Here is a 27,893-nt window from a genome sequence, read left to right as displayed (position 1 = left end):
AGCACCGGACGCAGTATATCACCCCAGTCGACTCACAGGTGAAGGGGAGGGAGGTGTCGGAAATGGACCAGGTAAACTTGAGGGCAGGGTGAAAGTTGGAGGCAAAGTTAATAAAGTCAACGAGTTCTGCATGCGTGCAGGAAGCAGCGCCAATGCAGTCGTCGATGTAGCGAAGGAAAAGGGGGGGACAGATACCAGAATAGGCACGGAACATAGATTGTTCCACAAACCCAACAAAAAGGCAGGCATAGCTAGGACCCATACGGGTGCCCATAGCTACACCTTTAGTTTGCAGGAAATGGGAGGAGCAAAAGGAGAAATTATTAAGAGTAAGGACTAATTCCGCTAGACGGAGCAGAGTGGTGGTAGAGGGTCTTCCTACTTATCCGTGTAAGCGGAACAAGTGCTACACATGCCCTTACACTTCCTCCCTTACCACCATTCAGGGCCCCAAACAGTCCTTCCAGGTGAGGCATCACTTCACCTGTGAGTCGACTGGGGTGATATACTGCGTCCGGTGCTCCCGATGTGGCCTTTTATATATTGGTGAGACCCGACGCAGACTGGGAGACCGCTTTGCTGAACATCTACGCTCTGTCCGCAAGAGAAAGCAGGATCTCCTAGTGGCCACACATTTTAATTCCACATCCCATTCCCATTCTGACATGTCTATCCACGGCCTCCTCTACTGTAAAGATGAAGCCACACTCAGGTTGGAGGAACAACACCTTATATTCCGTATGGGTAACCTCCAACCTGATGGCATGAACATTGACTTCTCTAACTTCCGCTAGGCCCCACCTCCCCCTCGTACCCCATCTGTTACTCATTTTTAAGCACGCATTCTTTCTCTCACTCTCCTTTTTCTCCCTCTGTCCCTCTGAATATACCTCTTGCCCATCCTCTGGGTCACCCCCCCCCCGTCTTTCTTCCCGGACCTCCTGTCCCATGATCCTCTCGTATCCCCTTTTGCCTATCACCTGTCCAGCTCTCGGCTCCATCCCTCCCCCTCCTGTCTTCTCCTATCATTTTGCATCTCCCCCTCCCCCTCCAGCTTTCAAATCCCTTACTCACTCTTCCTTCAGTTAGTCCTGACGAAGGGTCTAGGCCTGAAACGTCGACTGCGCCTCTTCCTATAGATGCTGCTTGGCCTGCTGTGTTCACCAGCAACTTTGATGTGTGTTGCTTGAATTTCCAGCATCTGCAGAATTCCTGTTGTTTGAGTTAAAAACCGAGGCAATGTTTATAAATGTTTGCATTTATGCAAATACAACCCAAGGTAGGAAGAGTTGAATTAATTCAAAGGAAGTAAACTTTTGAAGTGATAGTTCACTGAGACAAACTAATTGTTCAACACATGCAAGGATAAATTTCTGCTCTGTATATTCATGGCTGACAAACATTTTACATTTCATAATTCCTTAGCACATTATCAGATGCCTAGCTATGATTCCTCAACAAGACTGGCTGGGTCAAAAGATCGCAGAAAGAGCTGAATGATTAAACTATGAAATAAAGGCAAATAGTCAACAGGATCAATATAATTAAAAACAGCTTTCTAATAAGGAATTGCTCTCAAAACCGTAACCTGCCATAATATTGTGTCTTATTTAGCTTTACATTGACAAACACAATCTGGAAATGGCCTTTACATCACACATAATTTATGTGAACAATGAAATTAAGCACAAATTCAATTTCCAAATATTTACTCCAATCTGTGCCTAAAAAATCTAATCGTACTGAATTTCAAGGTACTTAATTTTCTGAATCAATTACTGTCTATTATTTCTTATATTTAGGCTTGATGACAATACCTCTGTCACTGGTGAAATCAAAGGTGGTGACAAATCAGCATATAGGAGCAAGATTGAAAATCTGGCTGAGTGGTGCCACAACAACTCAATGTCAGCAAGACCAAGGAGCTGATTATTGACTTCAGGAAGAGGAAACATCAGGTTCATGAGATAGTCCTCACTGAGGGAATCAGAGGTGGAGAGGGAAAAGCAACCTTAAATTCCTTGGTGTCATCGTTTGAGAGGATCAGTTCTGGGCCCAGCACCCAAGTGCAATTACAAAGAAAGCACGGTAGCACCTCTACTTCCTTGGGAGTTTGCAAAGATTTGGCATGACGTCCAACTTTTTGACAAACTTCTGTGGATATGTTGTGAAGAGCATCACAGCCTGGTAAGGAAACACCAATGCCCTTAACTGAAAATACAACAAAAAGAAGTGGATACGGCTCATTCCATCAGGGGTAAAGCTCTGCCCACCATTGAGCACATCTACCTGGAGCACTGCCACAGGAAAGGAACATCCGTCATCAGTGACCCCACGCCCCAGGTCATGCTCTCTTCTTGCTGCTGCCAATGGTTAAGTGGTACAGAAGCCTCAGGACTCACACCGCCAGGTTCAGGAAGTTATTACTCCTTAGCCATCATGCTCTGGGACCAGAGGGGATAAAATCATTCAACTCGCCTTGCCCCATCACTCAATAGTTCCTACTAACTATGGACTTACTTTCAAAGACTCTTAATCTCATGTTCTCAATATTTATTGCTTATTTCTTTCATATTTGCACACTGGTTGCTTGTCTGTCATTGGGTACAGTCTTTCTTTGATTCTATAATGGTTCTTGGATTTACTGTGAATGCCCACAAGAAAACGAATCTCAGGGTTGTAAATGGTGATATACATGTACTTTGATAATAAACTTACTTTGTACCAAGAAAATCTAGATTAGAGTTGTAAACACATTAATAAACAAAAAACAAAAATTCTTGGACTAATATTTTAACATACCTTGCTCCTAATGGGATAAAACTAGGATATCACTTTATCAGGTGTGATTAGTTTAAAATATCAATTTCATTCTGAAACAACTGACATGTGCAGCAACATGTTTAATTTCAAGGCTCCTAGTTCCCTGCACAGCCGCATCCAATTGCTTCTTCCAGGACAAAAAAAAATTACATCTAAACAACTTCATACAGTATTAATATTTAACCTCCAGTGTGTTTCATGTCACCAAAAAACCCTTAAAAATAGCTTGGAGGCAGGCTATAGAATATGAACAATTAAAATAAAGCCCAGAGCAAGCTGGCCTCAAACATGATTTTGTTATTGCTCTTTAAAATACACCACGTGCCGAAGTATTTTTTGTTCTCCCCACAATTCTTGGGCAGTTTACTCAGCTCCACACAAAGAACAGTTACTCATTTACGGCGCAATGTTGTTTACGAATCTTAATGAGCAGCAGTTTTGCAGACAGCTGGCAAATAGGCAAGAGGTCAGTCCTTGCCTGCATAAGTATGTGGCAGTGTTTGTCTCTCAGCTGCAGCAGACCAGACTAGGATATCCACAGTTGTTTTGAGGTGTGCAGATTAAAATATAATTGTCAATTTAGAGGTTGACAACTTAAGTGAATAAACTGCACAAGCAATTTGTTGAGGGTTCATTCAGACAAACTGAATCAGATGAGTCTACAACTGGATTCATCTCATTGGATGGCCTTTTTTGTCCATCTTCTGAAAAGTATGACATCTGTTTTCAATACACAGGGGGATGCTTTGTTATGTCTTCCAGGGTCTGGTATTACTTAAAACATCAAACACTATAAATAATTCCCTTGCTTCTAATTACTTGGGCTATAATCCATTGAAATCAAACAGGTTTCAGATTCTGCAGAGAACCACATCGCGAGGGATACGAGGACAATATACATGACTGCAACCACACATTTTAGAAAACATTCTTCAATAGCAATTTGAAAGGTTTTAACCTGATCAGAGTCATATTACTTAGCCCACTCATGTCTCAATATTATCGGTGTGTATGATAGTGATCCTCGCTCTCAGTGCATAAACTGCGCTGACAAAGGGAAACTAAAGCTCAATATAAGTAGTTTCTCATGGAAAAGGTAATTCCTTCATGAACACAATCATGCTACAGATTTTACACGATAATGAGATCATCTCCATTCCAACACCGTTTCAAAATCTCTTAAGGAAAGATGTTAAAGTTCAGTTCTGCTTTTAATCAAGACATAACAAAGTTTGAGTATAACCACTTGTTAAATTCTGCCAAAGTGAGGCTCAACATGTGAAGTAGTTGCTCACCTGTAACACTGTAACTGTTGATAAATCCTTCATTCTACCTTCTTCATCTTTGAGGTTATAACCTTCTGGCCTCTTATCCCTTTCACTGACCTTCCACAATTTAATGGTTTTATCTGTGCAAACCAGAGTACATTACAATCTGTTAGGATCAAAGAATGCACAGTAAGAGTTACGTAATAGGAGAAGCACATTTTTTCCATATCACATTCATCGCATTATTCCACTAATCAGCTGAAACACCTGATCAAATGGACACTATCTGAATTGAGTGAATCACTCACAAATACAAGCATCATCTGCAGCTTGAACACTTGAGATAGTGGCTTTTATAGACCCATGTCAGGCAGTGACACAGAGTACACAACAACCTGTGTTTCTAATTTAGGCACAAGGCGAGTTTCTTGACAAAAGAACAAGGAACAGTTGAACAATAATTCTCAAAATGTGCACAGGACCTCCAGAGCTTTTGATCAGGTGCCATATAACAGCAGTGTTACTGAGTATATTGACTAAAAGGGACCATTTCTACATTTGCAAATAATACAAAACTTGGCAGCTTTGTGAAATGTGGAGCTTAGTAATAACCACAGCAGGATATAAACTGATAGAATGAGCAAACCTGTCACAGATGAGAAGCAACGTTGAGAACTATCTATCTGCGAATAAAAATGAGTCCAAGAAACAAAGACTCCTGTTGTAAAAGGGGTGCAGGAAAAGAGGGACAAGGAGGGCGTGTTTAAATTATTATATGTGACAGGCAGGTTAAGAGAGCATAAGCAATCACTAGCTTTGTCAATACAAAGAGTACACAAGCAGAGAAGTCATATTGAACCTTAATAAAGCATTGATCCCATTTCAACTGCAGTGCTGTGTTCAATTCTGGTCACCAATTACAGGAATGGCGTGCAAGCAACAAGACCATCAGATGGAAACGGAATTAGATCATTTGGCCCTTCGAGTCAGCTCCACCATTCCATCATGGCTGATTATTATCCCCTGCAACAACATTCTCTTGCCTTCTCCCCATAACCTTTGACGTCCTGACAAGAAACAATCATCATCCACTTTAAATATAGCCATACAACTTGGCTTCCACAGTCATATGTAGCAAAGAATTCCACAGATTCGCCACCCTCTGGGCTAAAGGAGTTCCTCCTTATTTCTGTTTAAATGGATATCCCTCTAATCGGAGTTTATACCCTCTGACCCTTGACTTGCCCACTATAGAAAACATCCTCTCCACATCCACTCTACCCAAGCCTTTCAATATTAGGTAGGTTTCAATGAGATCCCTCCTCATTCTTCTAAACTCCAGTACAGGCTTACAGCCAAACACTCCTCATACATTAATCCTTTCATTCGCAGGATCATTCATCTGAAACTTCTTTGGAACCTCTCCAATGCTAGCACATCTTTTCCTAGATAAGGAGCCCAAAACTACTCAATGCTCCAAGGACATTCTAACCAATGCCTTATAAAGCCTCAGCATTTCATTCTTGCTTCTGTATTCCAGTCCTCTTGAAATGAATACAAGCCTTGCATTTGCTCTCCTCATCATCGACTCAACCTGCAAGTTAACCTTTTGGGAATCCCGCACGAGGACTCCCAAGTCCATCTGCACCTCTGATTTTAGAATTTTCTCTCCATTTACAAAACAGTCCACACCTTTATTCCTTTTCTTACCTTATATTCCATCAGCTATTTCTTTACCTATTCCCCCAATCTAAATCCTTCTGCAGACACCTTGCTTCCTCAACACTACCTGCCCTCCACCTATCTTCATATCATCCACAAACATGGCCATCAAGCCATCAATTCCTTCATCTAGATCATTGACATACAATATGAAAAGAAGCTGTCCCAACACCCTCCTCTGCAGTACACCACTAGTTACCGGCAGCCAACCTGAAATCATCCCCTTTATTCCGACTCTGCATACTGCCAGTTATCCAAGCTTCTATCCATGCTAGTACCTTTCCTGTAATGCCATGGGCTTTTATCTTGTTAAGCAGCCTCATGTGCGGCAGCTTGTCAAATGCCCTCTGATATCCAAGTAAACAACATCCACTGATTCTCCCTCGTCTACCTTGCTTGTTATTTCCTCAAAAAAATTTTAACAGATTTGTCAGGCAAGTTTTCCCTTTCAAAACTATGCCAGCTTTGACCTATTATTCCTTAAGGGAACCATGCTGATTTTTGCTTGTCTTATCATGTGCCTCCAAGTACCCTGAAACCTCATCCTTAATAATGGATTCTGACATCTCTCCGACCACTGAAGTCAGGCTAACTGGTCTGTGATTTTCTTTCTTCTGCCTCATTCCCTTCTGCGAGTGGAGTGACACTTGCAATTTTTCAGTCCTCTGGAATCTTTCTAGAATCTATTGATTCTTGAAAGATCATTATTATTGCCTCTTCTGATAAAACTTTCAGAACCCTGCGGTGTATGTTGCTTATCTACCTTCAGACCTTTCAGCTTTCCCCAAGTTCCTAACTACACTCACTTCTGCCCCCTGACACTCTAGAATTTCTGGTATTCTACTCATGTCTTCTCCTTAGTAATTTCAACTACACTCACTTCTGCACACCACCCCCCCACACCACCGACACTCTAGAATTTCTGGTATTCTGCTTGCATTTTCCACAGTGAAGACTGATGCAAAATACTTATTCAGTTCATCTGCCATTTCTTTGTCTCCCATTACTACTTTCCAGCATTATTATCCACTCTCATCTCTTTTACTTTTCATATATCTGAAAAAAACATTTTGTATCCTCTTACATTCTTGACTAGGTTTCCTTCATATTTAATCATTTCTCTATGGTTTTTTTTTAAGATGCCTTCTCTTGATTTTTTTATAGCTTCTCAATCCTCCAATGTCCCATTGATTCTGGCTAAATCATAGGCCTTCTCTTTACCTTTATTCTGAATTTGACTGCCCTTGTCAGCCATGGTTGCCTCATATTCCTTTTAGAATACTTCATCTTTGGGATGCACTTTTCCTGCACCTTATAAATTTCCTCCAGAAACACCAGCCATTGCTGTTCTGCTGTCATCCTTTCCAGTGTCTCCTTCCAGTCAACTTTGGCCTGCTCCTCTCATGCCTCTGTAATTCCCTTTATTCCACTGTAATACTGTCACATCTGATTTTAGCTTCTTCTGAAACTGCAGGGCGAATTCTTTCATATTATGCTCATTCTCCCAAGAGTTCCTTCCTAATCAAATCTGGGTCATTACATAACACCCAGCCCTGAAATGATATTCCCCAAGTAGAGCTCAACCACAATTTGCTCCAAAGAGCCATCTTGTAGGTATTCTACAAATTCCTTTGCTTGGGATCCAGCACCAACCGAATTTTCCCCAATGATTATTGCCAACATTCCCCTTTTTACACACCTTCGCTAACTTCCATTGTAATTTGTAGCCCATATCCTGGCTACTGTTTAGAGGCTCGCTATAAAGTAACTTCTATCAGGGTCTTCTTATCCTTGATTTGGTTTCATCTTTTTAAAGCAGAGCTACGCCATCTCCTCCGCCTATCTGCCTGTCCTTGTGATACAAGACGTATCACTGGATGTTAAGCTCCAAACTATTATCTTTCAGCCACGACTCAGATGCCCACAACATCATACCTGTCAATCTCTAACTACGCTACAAGATCGCCTACCTTATTCCGTATGCTGGGTGTACTCAAATATAATATCTTCAGTCCTGTATTCATCACACTTTTTGATTTTGGCCTCACACTTCAACTAATCCCACTGACTGCAATTTTGCCCTATCATTTGCCTGCCCTTCCTCAGTCTCGCTACAGATTGCATCTACTTGAATACCAACTGTTCCATCCAGAGTCCTATCACTCCAGTTCCCATTCTATTTTGATTCCAACTCATTCTTTGAGTGAAAGCTGTACAGTATGCACTCCTGTTCTGTGGCAACAGGATACTTAAACAAAGTGACGGTCCAAAGGCCATAAAACAAGCAGCAAAATATATCCCACATCTCACATCATACATTAAATACGAGGGGTGGGGGTAATGACAAGGCCAGTATTTAAAACTCCTTCGTAATTGTCCAGGAGAGGGAGTGCCTCAATTTTGGTTCAGTAGCAGTTAAGAAATGGCTATACATTTCAAGCAGAGTGTGTGACATGTTAGGGAAATATCCACTTTCATTAAAATCCTGTGGCCTTCGAGATGGTGAAGATTTGGTAGCGTTTCTGAAGAAGTGCTGGAAAGTTAACACAATACATTCTATTTGTGGTACATCCTGCAGGTACACACAGGTATAGTGTAGCAGACAGTAGGGTGGCATGGTAGTGTAGTGGTTAGCACAACGTTTTACAGTACAGGAGATCCAGGTTCAATTCCCGCGCCGTCTTTAAGGAGTTTGCACGTTCTCCCCGTGAAAGCGTGGCTTTCCTCCCACAATCCAAAAATGTACCGGTTGGTAGGTTAACTTGTTATTGTAAGTTGCCCCATGATTAGGATAGGATTAAATTGGCGGATTGCTGGATGGCGTGGCTCAAGAGGCCTGAAGGAACTCCTTCACACTGTATCTCAATAAATAAACAAGAGCTCTGAGCGTTGTACATTGTCCCATGACCTCTGGGTTGTTCAATTTCCCCCATATCCCAAATGTGTACAGGTGAGTAGGTTAGCTGGCCGGTAGATTTAGTGTGCACAAGTGATAGAATCTGGGGCAAAATTATGAGAAAGGGAGAAAAATAAAATGGAATTAGTGTCGGATCAATGTAAATAAGTGCTAAATGATCCATGTGTTTCAGTAGATTGTATGATTTAATGGTTTCAATGATCCAATTTCTTAAAAAAAAAGGAGAAACATCAGGAATTCAGAATCTGCTCGACCAACCTTAAGTTGCTGCACTCGGATAACACCACCAGGCAGAAAAATCGAAGGAAGAGTCTGAGTTCACTCACCGTTGGTGGAGAGGAGGAAGTGGGCTGCATTCTGTTGAGGCAGCCACCGAATCTTGTTTATCTTTTCTTCTATTTCCAGACTTTTTAAGTAATCAAATTCAGGTTCATGACTCTGGAAAGTGCTGTAAACATTATACTCACCTTGGTGGTGAGGCTGGCTTTTCGTCTAAAAAGAAAAGAAACAATAACTGTAAAGGTGAACAGAAGAGATTAAAGGGATATTTTTGGCCAGGGGGAAGCAGCATTATTAATAATTTTCAATTATGACCTCTAGTGCTGATTGTGTGGAGTTTGCAGGCTCTCCATGTGAACAAAGGTTTCTTCCAGAGGCTCCCATGTTTTGGGGTGTTCAAGCTGTTAATGTAATGGCTACTGTAAATTGCCCCAAGTGCAGGTGGTTGAGGGGAGAAAATAGAGGGAATAATAGGATCATGTAAGTGTATGGATTATGGGTAAATGTTAAGAAATAGCACTTGGCGGGATTGAGACAAAGTCAATATACACTGCATGTGCCCAAAGACCACCTTTTAGCTAATGAAGTGGTAACTGCAATGCTCCAGCAATCCGGAATCGAACTTGATCTGTGCTAGTTGGTTTATTTTTGTCACATGTACTGAGGCACAGTGAAAAATATTTGCATGCCATCCATAGATCAAGAGCCAAAGTGTAGGAGCCATGACAAATTAGAATTCTGTAGACTATAGATGGTTGGATTGTAGGAAAGCCCCGCAGTAATCTGATGGAAGGAAGTAGCAACACAAACCAGAATATTCTCAACTTTGATAATTCATCTCGACTGAATAGTTATACAAGTTAATGGCCTTAACACTTTTTGGGGAAAAAAGTCATCCCATTCTTACACTTGGAAATACTATTCTTCAGCTGCTGCTAAAGTTGGGTCATCTGGATATATTTCATAATCAATGAAAAGGTGCCAAAAATATCAGCTAAAATGAGACACCAGATTAGCAAAACTGGTCAGGTGCCCCATCCCAACTCAAGTTTGCATCTTCAGGGGAGAAAATGAGTGGCTGAAAAGGAAGTGGTGTGTTGAAGAATACAACTGATTCAATTGAAGGCAACAATTAGTTAATAATGATGTCGCCAACAAACAAGAACGTTACACAGAATCAGTAAGCTACAGGCAATGGAAATCTTAAAAAGCAGAATGCTGAAAACACTCAGCTGGTCAGGGAAAGATGGAAAACAGGCATTTCAGGTTGAAAACCCTTCACAAGAACTGGAAGGATGGAGGAATTGCTAAAAAAAAAAACAAGCCAACAGTCACCAATGCACTAAACTTAGTGCTGGGGAAATTAAGCATTTTGCAATTGTTTTGCCTGTTTTTATTTAATTAAATTGCTACCTTATCATTTCCTGAATCTGATAAAATTGTTGCTGGCAACATCTATTAAAAAACTGTAAAGTTCTAACAGTGATGCAAACCAGTTTCTTTGCTGATTGTTACTCCAAGCAGATTGGTTGGTTTAATGGAAAATTTATTTTGCACTGGGACCTCTAAACATGAAATATTCAGACCTTTATCCAATTACATAATGGAAAATATCTTGCAGATGTATTTTATCTATGATTGATACCTTGAATTTTAAATCAGAATATTTGAATTACAAAATAATAATATACAAAATGTACAATTACTTTTTTTTAGTCAAGCCACACAGCAGATTTCTCTCAAAATTCTGCAAAATGCAAGGAAAATTTCTCCAGGCCACCTACACATTCTTGGAGAAGGTTCTGAGGTTACATTTAGATGATTAACTGTGGAACATGTAAAATGAACCTCTGGAATTCTATTCTGAATCACATACCAAATCTGATCTCAACTCAGTAAATGAGATATTAACGTTATCAAAAAATTGGGGACATTGTTATGGGCTTCAGCACAATCAATTTTCATCTATCTCCCAGAGAGGAGAACAAACTGAAGTGAAAAATATTCATGTATTTTAACAAACATTGAGAATTAATGTGAGCACTGCTTTCAGGAAAGAAACTAGCTCATTCAGGTTGCTAACTTGCCAATGAACTAAGCTCAGAAAGCGAAACAAACAAGACAATCTGCAGATGCTGGAAATCAAAACCACACACACAAAATCAGGATCTATGAAAGGTCTCGGCCCAAAACATCAACTGTTTACTCTTTTCCATAGTAAGGACTATTTATTCTTTGCCTGGCCTGCTCAGTTCCTCCAGCACTATGTGTGTATATTGCTAGAAAAGAGTAAATACATTTTCAATCCAAAGCAAAATATTTATTGTTCTGTTTTAAGTCATGGAAGGAAGCTTCAGCACACAGAATTTACAAGGGGGAATTTAATCAACTGCTTCATCTACTGCACTCAGGGAATAAATGTAGTATTATTCAAAAGAATTAGACACCAGAAATGGCAATGGAGTACTGACTTGCAATTTGTCAATGCTTACCTCTTGCTCTCTCTGAAATATTACAACACGACCCCCCTTGTCCCCTGTAGCCAGCAATTCTCCAGTGTGGTTGAATTCTACCGTAGAAATGATATCAGCTGGAAGACATGAAAACACAAGTTCAAACTAAAACCAAGTTGGAACTCAAAGGTACATTTATTCATCTTACACACACTAAAGTGATACACTTGAATTAAGACGCACACAGCACACGTTTCAGTAGATTTGAAGACTAGGTTCCACTCAAGCAAGACAGACTAAAGTTACTCTTTTAAAGATAGCATCTCTTTTAAAGATGACACGCTGAGCGACACTGATATCCATGGGACAGTGAAATTTTGATGATGCATTATTAGTTTGGTTGCACTAACAATCACCTCCTCATTGTAGGGGAGAAATAATTAATGAAAAGTTATTAATAAAAATTAATGAATCATAGGCGCCATAGAAGCATCGTTGAAAAGCAGTGTCCCAAAAAAAGGCTGCATCTCAAAGAAGTCAGCATTTATCTTTAAGGACTCTCACCATCCAGGATATGCCACTTTCTCATTACTACTATCAGGGAGGTAGTGCAGGAGCCTGAAGGTGCAGACTCAATGATTTAGAAACAGCTTCTTCCCCTGTCAGATTTTTGTATGGTCCATGACCCTACCTCAGTACTTTGCTCTTTTGCATTCTGTTTTCATATATCACTTGAATCGGACTTAAAAATTAAGTAAAGGCATCCGTTAAGCCTTGCGAGACCATGGATCTGCACCTGGAAAGTCTTCACTCTCCAGGGCACAGGCCTGGGCAAGGTTGTATGGAAGACCAGCAGTTGCCCATGCTGCAAGTCTCCCCTCTCCACGACACCAATGTTGTCCAAGGGAAGGGCATTAGGACCCATACAGTTTGGCACCAGTGTCGTCGCAGAGCAATGTGTGATTAAGTGCCTTGCTCAAGGACACAATGTGTTCCCTCAGCTGCGGCTCAAGCTCATGACCTTCAGGTAGCTACTCCAATGCCTTAACCACTTGGCCACATGCCCACACTGACTTAAAAATTACTATGTCAAAAAAAGGTAGCACGCTGAACAAGCACATTTTAGAGGACTTGCCCAAAAAAAAGACAAAAAAAAATCACATTCCAAGAGCTTCTTTTAAAAACAAAATCATAATAATTAATGTAGGATTTAAAATAGTTAAGAGGGGGAAAGCAGAATAATGTTCAGATTGAAATCAAATATTGAATGGAGCCACAATTTGAGAACAATGCATAAAGTACAGGGACAGTTCACTCCTGAAGTACATTGCTCTCTGTCATGGATTTTAATTTAGAAGTGATGCTGTCAGTCCTGTGCTCTCCTCACTGACCCTCTAGTTCAACAGCAGAGCAAGGGATATGATAGACCACAAAGTTACAGATCATAATGGGGTGCATGCCTGAATCTCCTGATGCCCTCAAGACCACATGAATGCCTACTTTTGAGCTGTCATATCTGTTCTGAGACAATTCCATATAATATTAATGACATGCCACCCACCACAATGGAGGCTCCTTCGTGTGCACAACTTTGACCCCACAAGGACTGTGTAATAGTGGCCTCTATCATTAACAGATGCATGCAGCTCACATGGTTTACTAGGAATAATGCTGAACGAGTTCACTGCTCATGTTGCTTCATTAAATATCAGCTGTGGTCCCAGGCTGCCAGCTACGTCCTTCAGTACACAGCCAACTCAATCCATTCAGTTGCTACCAAGTAACTCTTAGTGATGGCCACTGAAGTTGTCGAGGCAAATTACATTCCGTGTCCTTGTTACTTTTAATATTTCTCCCAACCATTTCCACCATGGGACAGCACATATTCTGTGGTAGCTCAGGGGCTTCTTTAGCCATGTTTCACCTGATGCCATGAGACTTTATGAAGATAGGCACCCATGTAGTCCCTCCTTCCCATTAGATATCATGCCCATGATGAGTTAGTCCTGCCGGTATGACAAGAACTCCAGAGTTTTGCACAAAACCCAACTGTGTTGCTTGAAGAGTCCATAGAATAGCTCTCAATTTATGCACTAGTTCCCAGATGTTTAATTATCATTTGCTAATTTAGTGTAGATGGACACTTCAAAAGTCACAGATTCTGAAATATCCAGGAGATATTAAGACTGGGATAAACAAAGGATAAATAAAGTCAAAGTATAAGCATGCATACCAAAAAGAAATGTTGTTTTGCTTTTGATTTCAAATAAAAATCAGTCTAAGTGCCATCCTGAATGACACTCTGTACCGATAAAATTAGCTTTTTCAGAGCCAAAGGAATTGTTTCGCTACAATTATGACCGAGAATACTACTGACACTTTTCCAACATCTTAACAGATCAGTATTTTTTAATATGTATACAAAAACACATAAAACATTAAAGCTGATATCAAATCAGGAACTATACTCGCAAACTGCAGTAACACAGCCTGCAGACAACTCTCACAAAAAGCAGCTATAAATTTGTTTAATAGTGTATGTGCTGAACGGTAAATGTGCACAGAATGATTACAAGCACAGATGCCACACTACTAACACTCCACGAGGTCCATGCTCTGCTTTGGATCTCAGAGGTAAAATTGTGTGCAAAGACCTATCTAGTCACCAAGTATCGAAGCACTACTAACAGCATGTCTTCTCCAGCACTCTGATGTATTTGAACTCCTAATTTTCAAACACTTGATTGAATTCCTAATTTTCTTTCTCAAAGTAAATATCCATCGAGTCTGCTTCACCTTTCCATCCTGGCCGATTTATTATCCCTCTCAACCACATTCTCATAACATCAATAATACTCCCATGGTTTTATAAAAGTAACTTAACGTTCAGATTTGATGCAAATGAAGCTTAATGAGTTTTGAACCTTTGTATTGCACGTAATTTGGAGATCTGAACGAGAGAAATGACTAAGATCAACATGAAACTGAAGTTTTGATATTATACGTAACACAAAGCATGCTTGTATCACTTTATTATTGCAATTTTAATGTTTTTAATACCTTGATGAAATAGATCAGGAATAGGAAAAGCTCCATGAAGTTTCTAAACAGTGACTTCACACCAATTAAAATAATGAACTGTTAAGCATTTAATATTTCAGTAACATTTGAGTAATATAGTAAATATATTGTTTGGTTAAGCATTCTTTGTTATTTACGTAATGCATTGCGGGTTATCTGTAGAAGCACACAAATGGCACACGTCATCACAAACTACATAATACGTGCATCTTGCTTAAAGTAAAAACGAAGTACACAAATTTATCACACGGCTCCTTTCTTTTCTTGCAATTAGTTTTTGTGTTTTGTAGTTACAAAACATAACAGTGGTGATGAGGAATATATAAAGTGAACCCGAGATGACTACCTAATAGTTGAAGTGCAGAGAGTTGCCCAAGTTAAAACAGAAGTTCAAAGAAACAGTTGAGTAAAAATAAAAGCAACTCAGCATGTCTCTTCAGAAAAAGAGACAGAGACAATAGAGGTAAAGAAAGGCAGAAAATGAAGAAATTCGTCGGTTCATAAACAGTGACTACTGAGTGATAATAATCACAAAGACAAAGCTGAAATGACTGGCTACATCACAAAAGATTGATGTATCTGATTACACAGCTGCCTCATATATACTGACCTAATTGAGTACTTTGAAGCAAAAGAAACAGTCAATATGAAGCGAGCGCCAATTTTTCTAAGTGCATTGTATTTACAGTAATACAACCAAACCAGCCAAAATGAGCTTTGCTGATATCATGAAAGTAATGCAAGAACATTTAGAATTGAAACCATTGTTGACTGCAGAACGCGTTAGGTTTCATAAGCAGAGTTAAAAGGAAGGAGAGTCCATTTCAATGTACGTGGTTGAGTTGAAGTCGTCGCCTGAGCATTGTCAGATCAGTGACGGGCTTAATGATACACCAAGAGACTGTTTAGTCTGTGGAATTTTACAAGAAAGCATTCAAAAACAGCTCTTAACTGAAGTACAACTCATTTAAAAGAGCAGTGGAAATTGCTGAATCAACGGAAACAGCAGTCAGAGATAGAATTAAGTTGTAGTCAGGAATGAAAGTGTGATCAAAATTGTAACATCTAAACAGAAAATAGACAGGTCAAACAAATTCTGTTACCATTTGTGGCAAGGGCTCACGTATACCAGATCAATGGAGATCTAACAGCTAAATTTGCAGAAAATGCAACAAAGTAGGACACATACAAAGAGTATGTAGGGCAGACAAAAATAAATGAACTGCACAAGGAAGAGAAAAAGATAAGTCAAGTTGCAGTTTCAAGAAAAGCACTAATCTGTATGCTGTTGATAAAAAATATGATTATGACAAGTGTGACAGAGAACTGCATTGCCTGGAGATTTATGATGTGAAAACAAACAAGCGACAAGCAATATGGCTTACACCAAAAGTGAACGGTAAATTAATTAAAATACAATTGGATACTGGCTCGGCTGTTTCAGTAATATTTGGGGAATATTATAAATATTAAGCATCACACATCGAAGTTGCTGGTGAACGCAGCATCCAAAATTTTGGATCTCCCCCTCCCCCTCCCAAATTTCTTACTAGCTCTTCTTTCAGTTAGTCCTGACGAAGGGTCTCAGCCCAAAACGTCGACTGTACCTCTTCCTAGAGATGCTGCCTGGCCTGCTGCGTTCACCAGCAACTTTGATGTGTATTACTTGAATTTCCAGCATCTGCAGAATTCCTCATGTTTAAATATTAAGCATTCTTGGTTGTATACATAATGCCTTGTGTGTTACCTGTAAAAGTACGTAAATGGCATACGTCATCACACCAACATATCACTCGTGCATGTCTCGTTAAAGTAAAACAAAGCACACGTCTTTATCTCCCATCTTTTTTTTCCATTGCAAGGAGTTTTTGTTCTGGAGTTACAGAACATAAACAACTTTTTTTTAAAAAAAGGGGGACAATTGATGCATTTGTGCAGATGTCAACATTAATATATTTTTCTATTTAACAATTAATATTTACGTACTGCATACCAAGGAAAGCAAAGTGGAAGGATGTTTATATTTTTAATTTAAAATTTGGTTTGGAAAGCCTTCAACATTTACTGAGTGAGCACCATTCACTGGAAGCTTGAAATTTACTAGTACCAGACGATCAACAGCAGAGCAAATTTAACCTAACACTACATCCAATACAAAAATCTCTGATGTTTATGCACCAAGGCTACAACATAGCTTTTTTTGCACCATTATCAAAATCCAAAGTTATCTCAAGACTCATCTCTGGGATCAGAATACAAAATTCATCCTGACTGCAAACAACAAATAACGTATACTGACATTCTGAGGAAGCTTTGGGTTGTATTTGTGACAAAGTATATATTTTAGAATTGTTACTTGTGAGAAGCATCATTTACATCCAAAAACAAAAACTAAACAAAGCTTTTAAGTTGTCCCTTTTAAAAGATTTCCATCAAAAGCAACCATTTACTTGAAAGTGAACGGACAAAATATTTTATTACAAACTTCATTGTTACAAATATTGACAAGAGGACAGAAACCTATTACTTCAAGCCTCAAGGCAATAGAGAAGAATTTATATCATCCACACCATCAGGATATCAGTGTTTATTATCAACATTAATGAGCTCCAGACCATAGGTGTCATTTCTGTAACCATGGAAACCCATAATGGCATTTATGTTGGAAGGAGAAACAGAAGGATCAGGGTGTGCCTTGGATGTTAAAGTGACCCAGGGAGGCAGACAAATCCAGGAGAGGAACCAATCTCAGTACCTCTGGTATACAGTGCAACACAAAGGGAGGAGAAGCCCCAGATTAGTGGTCACCAACCTTTTTAAGCCCAAGATCCCCTACCTCGACCTTAGCGAAAGGCAAGAACTACCTACTAAATCATTTAGAGAAAATACAGCTCAGATTGTACTTCCAATTTGAGGACTTTTATTTGGGCTAATTGTACCTGAATTACACAAAATACTTTTGTCAAACTTTCAAATTAATTCAAACAAGAAAACACTAACTAGCATATCAAACAGGCCATAGCTGTCTTTAAGAATATTACAATACTTCACACCTTTAATTCTAAGTTTCATTATTTAATTGTATTTAAACACGAAAAATAATTGAATAAAAAATGACTGTTGCACTCAGTGTGATGACTGGGGCTGAATACTTTCTGCTAGTTACCTGAAAATTGGCTCATAACTACAGACAGCCAGTCTGAGGCAGTCTGTGAGGTGTCTGTCAGTAAGACAGTTCCTGTACTTAGATTTAATAATTTTCATCTGTGAAAATGCAATTTCACATAGATAAGTTGACCCGAAGTAGGCACCGACTTTTAGTGCTATAAAACCAACACGCACACCGCGCATTGCTGGGGCCCCATCAGTAGTAATTGCCACCAATTTATGAATGGGAATGTCATTTTCACGGACATATTTTTAAACTCATTGTAAATATCCTCACCTCTCGTTCTCTCCTTTAATTGCAGAAGAGTGAGGAAGTCCTCCTTTGTTGTAAAATCCTGGAAAGCCATTCTGACAAATACAACAAGCTGAGCTGTTTGCATTACATCCAGGGATTCATCGAACTGCAGTGAAAAATATTCACAGAGTGCCAAGTCTTGCGATCCACATACTCTGACAATGACTCTACCCTCCTTGTCACTGTTGTGGGGCCAAACGGTATATTATGTATTGTGGTTGTGATGTTGTTTTTGTTTTTTAAGTCTCTGCGGTAATGGCCATTGCTTCCTTGAATAAATCGCCATCTGTAAAAGGATTCTTGTGATTAGCCAAAAGGTGACTTACACGAAATGATGTTTCAATAGCAATCTTATTTTGAGCAGCATGTTTTGTGAAAAACGATTGCTGGGTCTTCAGCCCTGATTTCAGCTCCTCAACTTTCCTGGCACGAATTGCGCTCTTTGGGGGGTAGGTGTCTTTAAATTTCTGGTGGTTGTGTCACCTCTGATCTGGGCTGACATTTATGTGCCCTGCAGCACCTAATTAATTAGCATGTTTATTTTGGCTTATTTCTTAAAGATGTGCTGGGTGCATTCCAACTACCGCTACACCGCTGCATTCTTCGCGGATCAGTATCAGTCTGTGGCCTGGAGGTTGGGGACCACTGCCATGTATAGATGTCTGCGACAGTCTGTACTCTTATCTAATCTAATTGGTCACTTTGATGCAGCACAGGCTACGCTGAAAATGCGGTGCATGGCGGGGGAGCTACACACATGCGCACTGGGCAGAAAGAATGGAACTAAAACCCTGCAACCCGGAAACAATCTCTCTTTACAAACAGCTTTCAGTAGCAAAAGTATTGCTATATTACAAATTAGTATTACCTATTTTTATAATGTTCACATTACAACAGTAGTTGTGTATTTATTTTTGATTTTTTTCAGGATCTACTGGGAAAGTCTCAAAGATCGACTGGTTGATCGCGATCGACGGGTTGGTGACCACTACCCTAGAAGAAAATGAACACTTTATGATATGAAAGGCATAGAAAGAGATGAGAATTGGAGTGAGACGGTCCACAACTAAAAATAATCAAAGGCAGTTCGATGCTGAACAACATGAAAGTGCCTTGTGGGAAAAAAAACAAAAGTGGCAAGAAACACTGTCTGCAGTAATATTATGTTAATTATGATCACTTTCAGTAATTTTACATGGTGTAATGTGTGCTAAATGATATGCAAATGTAACTTTGCAATGATGGATTTAGAAACTTTTGATTTCTTAATGATGTACAATATCAAAAACTATTTGATATGAATTTAGTGCAATGAAAGTTGGCATGCAAGTGGATGCAAGACCGAAGAGGGGAAAAAGGTGACAAATTTGTCTGGATGCTGGGGAAGACAGCATCGATTACTGGGTGACATATTCTACAAAGACGGATTAAGAATGGTGACAAGTCGTGTCTTCTAGAACTAGGATATGGTTTCATTACAAGGGTTTGACCATTTTAAACTAACAATAAATACCTGGGTAAGCCATTGCAAATCTTTGCAATTTCTGTTAAACTCAGAGGGCTCTTGAACCTAGTGGCATGGAACCCAAGATTCCTGTACCCTCCACCAGATGGTAGTAGTGAGAAGAGAGGGAGACTGGTCAAATGCAGGCAGACGAGACAGGTTCAGGTGGGGATTCTTGGCTGGCACTGAGAACACCAGCTCGTTTTACACCCTGCGCCAATTAAAGCATATAGCAAGATCATAGCACAGTAGTGGAGCTGAGCACAGGTACGTTTTAAGATCTCATGCCTCAGTGCGGTGCCTGCCCCCAGCAACTGACATACCAGTGCTCTCAAGAGTCAAGTTCATCATATCCTTCATTGCTTGTTCATTTAGACGGTTCAAAAGTACATTTCTTGAAGGGAAATTACAGGCTGCAGATTGCAGTGATCATAGTTCAGAAGTATATTGAGCAGGTTATCCCGTAGTTTTGTGAGCTGTCTGCAAAATGTTGCCACAAGTCCTCAGTGGCATCTTGGCAGGACAGCATATATCATTAAAGACCATCAACCAACTGGGACATGCTGTTTTTGCATTACTACCATCGGGGTGGTGGCAGCACAGGAGTCCAAAGACTCGTAGTCAGCAAACAGATTCTTTCCCTCCATCATCAGATTTCTGAACAAACACCAATCCATGAACACCATCTCATTATTTGTCTTCAGCATGATTTTGTAAATTACAGTAAAATTTTTTATGTCTGGCATTGTGCTGCTGCCACAAACCAATTTCACAACATGTTTGTGACAACAAACCTGATTTGGATCCTAAAATATCCTGGACACAGTTGAGTTTTGCACGTAGTGCCCAAGACCTGTACAGTTATGGTATGAAATATTCAACTCCTTAATCAGCTCCTCTCAGTCAAGGTCTTAGTGATAATGAATGGTAAAGTAGCTACAGAGATGAGAAATGACACTTTAAAGCAAACAAAAATTTAAAAATTACTGTAGTGCAGCCCTATCATTTATCATCTGCAAAGTGGTCATAAATAATTCAGCATTTTGAAAATACACAAGGAATATTGCACAATATTCACCTCAGTGCTGAAACATTAAATTGACTTTTTTTCTAATGAGCCATATTTTTGATTTTAAGATTAAATTTCTAAGAATCCAAGATCTTCTATTTGACGTGAAATTATTTACAAAAAATTTTGCCATTTCTTCAATTAGCTCAATTCCTGTCACAATACACTGCAGAATACAGGCCCTAGGCTGGAGTCTACTCAGAGCATCAAGCACTCACTTCCACTAATCCTACAGTACCTCCACTTTCCATTTTCCCCTCATGTTCTGAACAACTGCTCCCCGATTCCATTGCTCACACACATGCCAAGAAAAATGTGCAGCAGCTGAAACCAACCAAACTATACATTTGACATCTGGGAGAAAATAGAGTATCTAAAGGAAACCTACATAGTTACAGGGAAAACACGCAAATTCAACACAGACAATAGCCAAGATCAGGATTGAACCCTTCTCTGATACAGTGAAGCACCAGAGAAAATTCCACAAGAAATAAAATAAAAATCATTGATGAAAAATCATTGATATTGGAGGCAAATGATCCTGAAATTAGAGAGAGGATCACACAATATCCAAGACAAATATTCAGCATCATTGAGTTGAATTTTATGCAAAATAAAATCTACAGCACAAGTCCTGTTGTAGCTACTGTTGGACTGGACTGTACAGTTGTTAGTTTTCTCGTAGTTCAACTTTCCTATGCTTAGTTCCTCCCTTCCTCTATCCCTATTTCACTCTACCCCCTCCCCCAGCTCCCTCATAGTTCCGCCTCCTTCTTCTACCACCCATTGTTTTCAGGGCTATGACGTCAATGCTTCCCCTCCCCCACCCCTTTGTCTTTCAAATTACTGGTCTTTCATCTGACGCTACAAGAATTCTTCAAATCCTTGCCCATCTTTCATTCTTCAGTCCTGATGAAGGGTTCCAGCCCGAAACGTCGACTCATCGTTTCTGACTGAAGCTGCCCGACCTGCTGAGTTCATCCAGCGTACTGAAAGTCTTTCATATGACTGGCACTAATTAGAAACTGTTGGGCAACAGTCTCCTGTCCCAATTTAGTAGCGCAGTGTCCCAAATAAACAAAGGCAATCCTGGTTATTTTCTTAATTAGTTTTTCTTTTAGAGTTGTCTCAAATAAGCAACTGTCCTGATTAACTGATGGCCCAATTAATTGGAATGAATTGTACATGTAATCATTCAGGGAGCTTTTCAGTGGTTACAGTTGCCTCTTTGGAAACTTCTTGGTTTCAATGACAGGCATATTACTTGAATCTGGCTATTTGATTGGTCTTATACTGAAACTCCATTGATAATATTAACCAGAATACTGAGTCTTTATCTGCCTGCTCTGCTGTTCTTCTCTCACCGTGCTTCTTCTCCCTTCACCTTTGCTCTTGCTAATAAAACAAATCATAAGCAACTCATTATATGACTCATTCTTAACTTCTGAAAAAACTTTGGATTGCAAAAGCATCAGGATCCAACACTACTGACAAGCCCAGTGCTGAAACTTCTTGCATCCGTGTTATAACGAAGGAGTCTAAACACCTGCCATTGACATTCAATAGTATTACCATTACAATACCTCACCACCCTGGATCCGAAGATCAATAGGAATAAACACAAATTTCAGAGCAACAAGAGCAATTTAGAAGCTCGGTTTCCTGTTGAGAGTGATTCACTACCCATCAAGGCCTTTACCTACAAGACACAGATGTGATGGAAATCACCTCACCTTACCTCAGCATCATCCAGGATGCAACTGTCCATGAAAGTCACAAGTAGAGGAAGGAATGTGTTCAGGGTGGTTCAATAGGGTTCCCCATCTCTAAAATGCTCAGCAGTAACTTGCTCAGACTTCTCCAAAAGTACTTCCTAAACCCTTCACCTATATTAAGGGGCAGAGGGTACATAGGAATACCACCATCTTGTTTCAGAACCATCTCCAAATTTTCAATTGTCACTGGTTTAAATGCAAGATCACTCTAAGAAGCAGTGAAAAATGCCAGAACTCAAATGATTCAACACAGCAGCTCAACAACCCCTTCTCGAGGGGAATTAGGTATGGGCAACAAATGTTGGTAGTATCAATGGCATGAAGATACCCAAAAATGAATTTACAAAAATACTCACTAAATACACAATGTCAGCTTGTTACTGTAGACACTTAAATTCCATTATCTAAATGTGGAAGGCAACTATGTTTTATAATTTATCAAGCTCTGCTTCCAGTTACATTCAATCATTCTTATGACATGCTACAAAACCACAAAAACAACATAGTGCTTCTCCTTCACTGATCCTGAACTGATCGGCTTTTACACCCATTTCTGAGAACTGAGTAAATCACTGAACTGGGTCTGTGTTCAGGTGAAAGTCAGACTGAATCAGATTTAATATCATGGACATGTCATGAATTTAGTGTTCTGCAGCAGTAGCACAGAGCACTACATTAAAAACTATAAATTACAATAAGGAATATATTTAGCTTTACATATATGTGTTGGGCACGTGGCCAAGTGGTTAAGACGTTCGTCTAGTGATCTGAAGGTCGCTAGTTCGAGCCTCAGCTGTGGCAGCATGTTTGTGTCCTTGAGCAAGGCACTTAACCATACATTGCTCTAGTGTCTGTGCGAGGAGTGGTGCCCCACACAGACTTCCAATTTGCGCCTTGTAAGGCATGAAAATGCCTGACACAAGTCCCTCATGGTCTGAGTCAACGTTCCCTCCCTTTACATACATACATAAAAAATAGCGAAGTTATGTCCATAGGTTGGTTTATTGTCTGTTCAAAACTTTGATGGTGATGGAAGAGAAGCAGCTGTTCCTAAAACATTTAATGCTCGTCTTCAGATTCCTGTTCCCCCTCCCTGATTGTAGCAATGAGAAAAGAGCATGGCTTGGGTGATGGGGGCCCTTAATGATGGGACCCCACCTTTCTGAGTTCTCCTTTTGAAGTCTTCATTGCTAGAGAGTCTAGTGCCCATGATGAAGCTAGCTGAGTTTGCAACCATCTGTGGCTTTCGCCCATCTTGTGCAGTGGCCCTTCCATACCCAAGAGTAATGCAACAAGTTAGAAAGCTCTCCATGGTACATCGGTCATCTGTAGACATACCAAATCCACCTCGAGCTCCTACTGAAATATAGCAGCTGACATGCCTTCATTGTAATTGCATCAATATGCTGGGCTCACGACAGTTCTTCAGAGATGTCGTTAACCAGGAACTTGAAATTGTTTAAGAATGGCAAATTTCCTCTCACGAAATACATTAGTGAACTAGTTAGTTTTACACAACAACATAGTCTTGTGGTTGTCACTATTAAATAACAGCTGTTTTTTTTTAGATCAGTTCCAATTTATTAACTGAATTCAGATTGCTATTCCAGGCATCAGAACTATTAGTTGAGTAAATCAATAACTGCACCACTGTACAGAAACACACTTAAACTCTTATTATACAAACCTACAGAAAATACAGCTGCAAGGCAATCAACAAGAAACTAATGTCTTCAATGAGACAGATTTATCAGTATGACAAAGACAAGGGTGGTACTATCAATTTGCTAAATTATAGCAGAAAGTTATGCAAAGAACCACAACCAAGATATTAGCAACTTCCTCCTTCAAAGTAAAATTCAGCAACCAGAATTAACACTATTATAAAGCTACAGGAGGTTTAATGGCTTAAAGATGAAACCACAGTATTGCTGCTGCTAGTGGTAGTAGATGGCTGCCTCACTGACTAGAGTCCAGTGAATAGCAGCATGCCTCAAGCATTGGTGTTGTTGTTTATCATCTATATTAATCATTTTGATAAGGTGGTAAACTGGATCAGCAAATTTGCTGGTGACACCATGATAGGAGCACAGTACATGGCAAGGAAATCTTTCAAAACTTACAGCGTGACCTGAATGAGTTGGAAAAATGGGCTGAGAAAGGAGGGCCAGCATTTCATGCAGTCAAGTGTGAGGCATTGCACTTTAGAAGGACTAACCAAGATAGGACTACAGTGAATGGAAGGGAACAAAGGTGCGTAGTAGAACAAAGGGAGAGTTTATGGAGGCATAGAAAATTAGGAGGGGCATAGATTGGGTCAATACAAGAAGCAGGGGCTCCCCCCGCCCCCCAAAGGCTGGGAAAGACAAGAATTAGAGGTCATAGATTTAGGGTGAAGTTTAAGTATTTAAGGAGCACCTGAGAGTGTTGACAGTACGGAGCGAGCTGCTGGCATTAAGTGGTGGATTCAACTGCAACATTTAAGAAAAGTTTGGATAGCTACAGTGCCTTGAAAACACGATCGGTCCCCACAACTATTTTCATATTATGCTGCCTCATTTTATAAATTTAAAATATATTCAAGTAGGAGTTTTAAGCTCATCTATAATATTTTGCATGGTAAGTCAAATCAAAAGAAAAACTCCAAAACTTGTCAACAATTTACTAAAAATTAAAAACTGAAATTGTGAAACTGAAAAAGTATTCATCTCCTTTGTAATTACTACACTAAATTCCCTCAGGTGCAATTCTGTATTACATTACCAACTCACCCAATTTGATGTAGAAAATTGAAGAAACCCTGTTTTCAATGAATTCATTGGAATACTGTAACCGCCCCCCCATCTCTATAAGGTCCAACAATATGGTAGATTTTAAAGAGACCTAGTCAAAATGAAGACAAAAGAGTATTCAGAACAAGACAGAGAAATAATAATAGAGATACACAAATCTGGGGAAGGGTACAAGACCATCTCAAAAGGCACTGAATGTACATTGGAGCTCAGTGCGGTCCATGATGAAAAAGTGGAAGAAAATATGAAACCACAGCGTAGTCCCCTCTAAACTCAAGTCGCCAAAGAATAGCACTTGTAAAAGGGGTGACTGTGAAGCCAGTCGTCACTGAGTGAGCTACAGAAGTCAGTGGCTGCAACTGGAGATGAAGTTCATGGCTCCACAATCTCTAAGGCCTTGCACAAAAAGAGCATTGATGGAAGAGTGGCAAGGAAGAAGCCCTGGCCAAAAAAAGTGTGTATCTTTGCCCATAAAGACTCCACAAAGTGTCACTTAGAAGGTACTGTAAAGAAATGGAAGAAGGTTTTGTGGTTGGATGAGACTAAAGAGGAACTATTTGGCCTCAACACCAAGCAGTACATGTGGCATAAACCTAATACTGTGCATCAGCCATCCCAACTATAAAATGATGAGGAGGTAGTATCATGCTATGGGGGATGCTTTTCAGCAGCAGGGACTGGAAACCTGGTCAGGATTGATGTGAAGAGAATGCTGCTACATACAGAGAAATCCTGGATAAAGACCTGCTAGCCTCTGCCAGAAAGCTTAAACTAGAAGGAAGTTCATCTCTCAGCAGGACAATAACCCAAATCACACTGTCAGAACAAGTGTGGAGTGGCTTCAGATGAAGAAAAATGTCTAGTCAGAGTCCTAACCTTAACCCGATTGGACATCTCTGGCAAGACCTGAAGACTGCTGTCCACTGCTGCACTCCAACTAAACTGGTACAGTTTGAGCAATTTGGCAAAGAGGAATAGGCAAATCTTGCTCCATCAAATTGTGCAAAGTTCATAGAGACTTTTCCAAAAAAACAGAGGTGGTTCTGAGCAAAGGGGACGAATACATTTCGTATTTTCAACTTTTTGTTTTTTTATGCTTTACAATTTCCCTGTTTTATTGGCTTTGTGTAAAAAGGAGCATGTGATACACAAATATAAATTCTCACTTAAGTTGACCAAAATCCCAGGCTGTAATACTCATTTATGTGAGCGAAGGCTTTTCCAAGGCTCTGTACATGGATGAGAGGGGTGTGGAAGACTGTGGTCTGGGTGAGAGCAAATGGGATTCTGCAGATAAACAGTTCAGCATGGACTAGAAGGGTTGAAGGACCTATTTCTAATGGCATCAATGATTATGGGGAGAAGGCCCGGGAGTGGGGCTGAGGACAGGAAAAATAAATTATCAGCCATGATTAAATTGCGAAGCAGACCCGATGGGCCAAATGACCAAATTCTGCTCCTATGTCTTACAGTCTTTGTGTTGTAGTGCTCAGTGACTTCAAGCATTTTAATCAAATCTTTTGCTTATAACATTTTAAAACTACAAAAAGGTGTAACAAAGCCTCATTTTTAAAACATTTGTGTCAGTCACATTGTGTTGTAATGTAAGGGTGTGGTTATTAAGCACAGTGGCTCAGGACATTAAGGGTGCAGCTAGTAGAGCTGTTACTCCACAGATCCAAAGATACTGGTTCAATCCCCACCTCCAATGCAATGTGTTGAGTATGAATATTCTCCCTATAACCAAGTGGGTTTCTTTCATCCGCATCCAAAAAATGCAACTTGGTAGACAAACTGAAGACTGTAAATTGCCTCCCGTGTGTAGGTGAGTGGTAAAATCTGGACTGAGTGTGAAAGGACCTGGGATGAAGGATTCATATAGGATTAGCGTTAGTGGGCAACTGATAGTCAATATGGAGTCAATGGGTTGAAGGGCTCATCTTGATCCTCATCTGTGATTTCATAAAGAAAAATGAGGAGAATTAACATTCTGCTCCTATTGGCCAGTGCAAGATTGTAAATGGCATGTGATACACCGGCCAAGTGTTAACTCAGATGATGCAGTTGAGCAAAGCAGTAAGTTAAGGAAGGAACTAAATAGATGGGGAGGGTGCCAATAGCAGAAATCAATTAAGTGACAATTCAGATTTTATTTGCTGTTGGACACTAAGCATCCTTTCATTATTCACCTACGAGTTGACCAATTCTTAAGCACAGTAACTTGGAATAGGGCTGTCAAGAGCAGTGCAGAAGATATGGAAAAATTCCTGTCAAAATGCAGCTGCAGAAGTTATTTCTGTACATTCCTAATTAGTACATTATGCAAAATTAATGACATTTTTAAAGGGTTCTTATTTAATCATGCTATCCTTTGCGCAAATAGTAATTACCAATGCTTTATTTTTCATACATAAAAATAATTTTGTATTCCATTTGTAATTCAGTTATAAACACCAATCTTAAAAAGTCAGGTTATTAGCTCACTGCATGAGATACCACCCATCCCTGTCCTTCCCCCAATCCCCTAAACTCAATGTGTAGCACAAGAGTCATCCTGCACATCCTCACCATTAAAACACATTGTAATTGACAAATATATTAAAATCCATTTATACATCATTAAACAGTCACAGGTTCCAGAAACTGGGTATGATGACTGGGGGGGTTGGAGGGAGGGACAGTCTTAGTCACAGTATAACTCAGAAGTGTGCTGCATTATTAAGAAATGCTTTGTCTAACAATTCAGA

General features: G+C 39.8%; 1 protein-coding gene across 6 annotated transcripts in view; it reads right to left on the bottom strand.

Moving 5' to 3' along the window:
- The window catches only part of LOC134345661 (serine/threonine-protein phosphatase 2A 55 kDa regulatory subunit B gamma isoform), a 303,919-nt gene that overhangs the window by 112,515 nt on the left and 163,511 nt on the right, over positions 1-27,893 (bottom strand). For 3 of the 6 annotated variants that reach the window (XM_063046679.1, XM_063046680.1, XM_063046681.1), the window contains exons 3-5: positions 11,502-11,599; positions 9,057-9,222; positions 4,119-4,231 (exon numbers count right to left, since the gene is read on the bottom strand). In XM_063046679.1, coding sequence (XP_062902749.1) covers positions 4,119-4,231; positions 9,057-9,222; positions 11,502-11,599 — 377 coding nt within the window. Of the gene's footprint in view, positions 1-4,118; positions 4,232-9,056; positions 9,223-11,501; positions 11,600-17,988; positions 18,083-27,893 lie in introns of those variants that run through there. The other 3 variants (XM_063046683.1, XM_063046684.1, XM_063046682.1) reach the window with 2 other exon arrangements.

This window comes from Mobula hypostoma, chromosome 4 (genome assembly GCF_963921235.1).
Source record: "Mobula hypostoma chromosome 4, sMobHyp1.1, whole genome shotgun sequence".
NCBI lineage: Eukaryota > Metazoa > Chordata > Chondrichthyes > Myliobatiformes > Myliobatidae > Mobula > Mobula hypostoma.
This window is presented reverse-complemented; position numbering and strand designations above follow the sequence as displayed.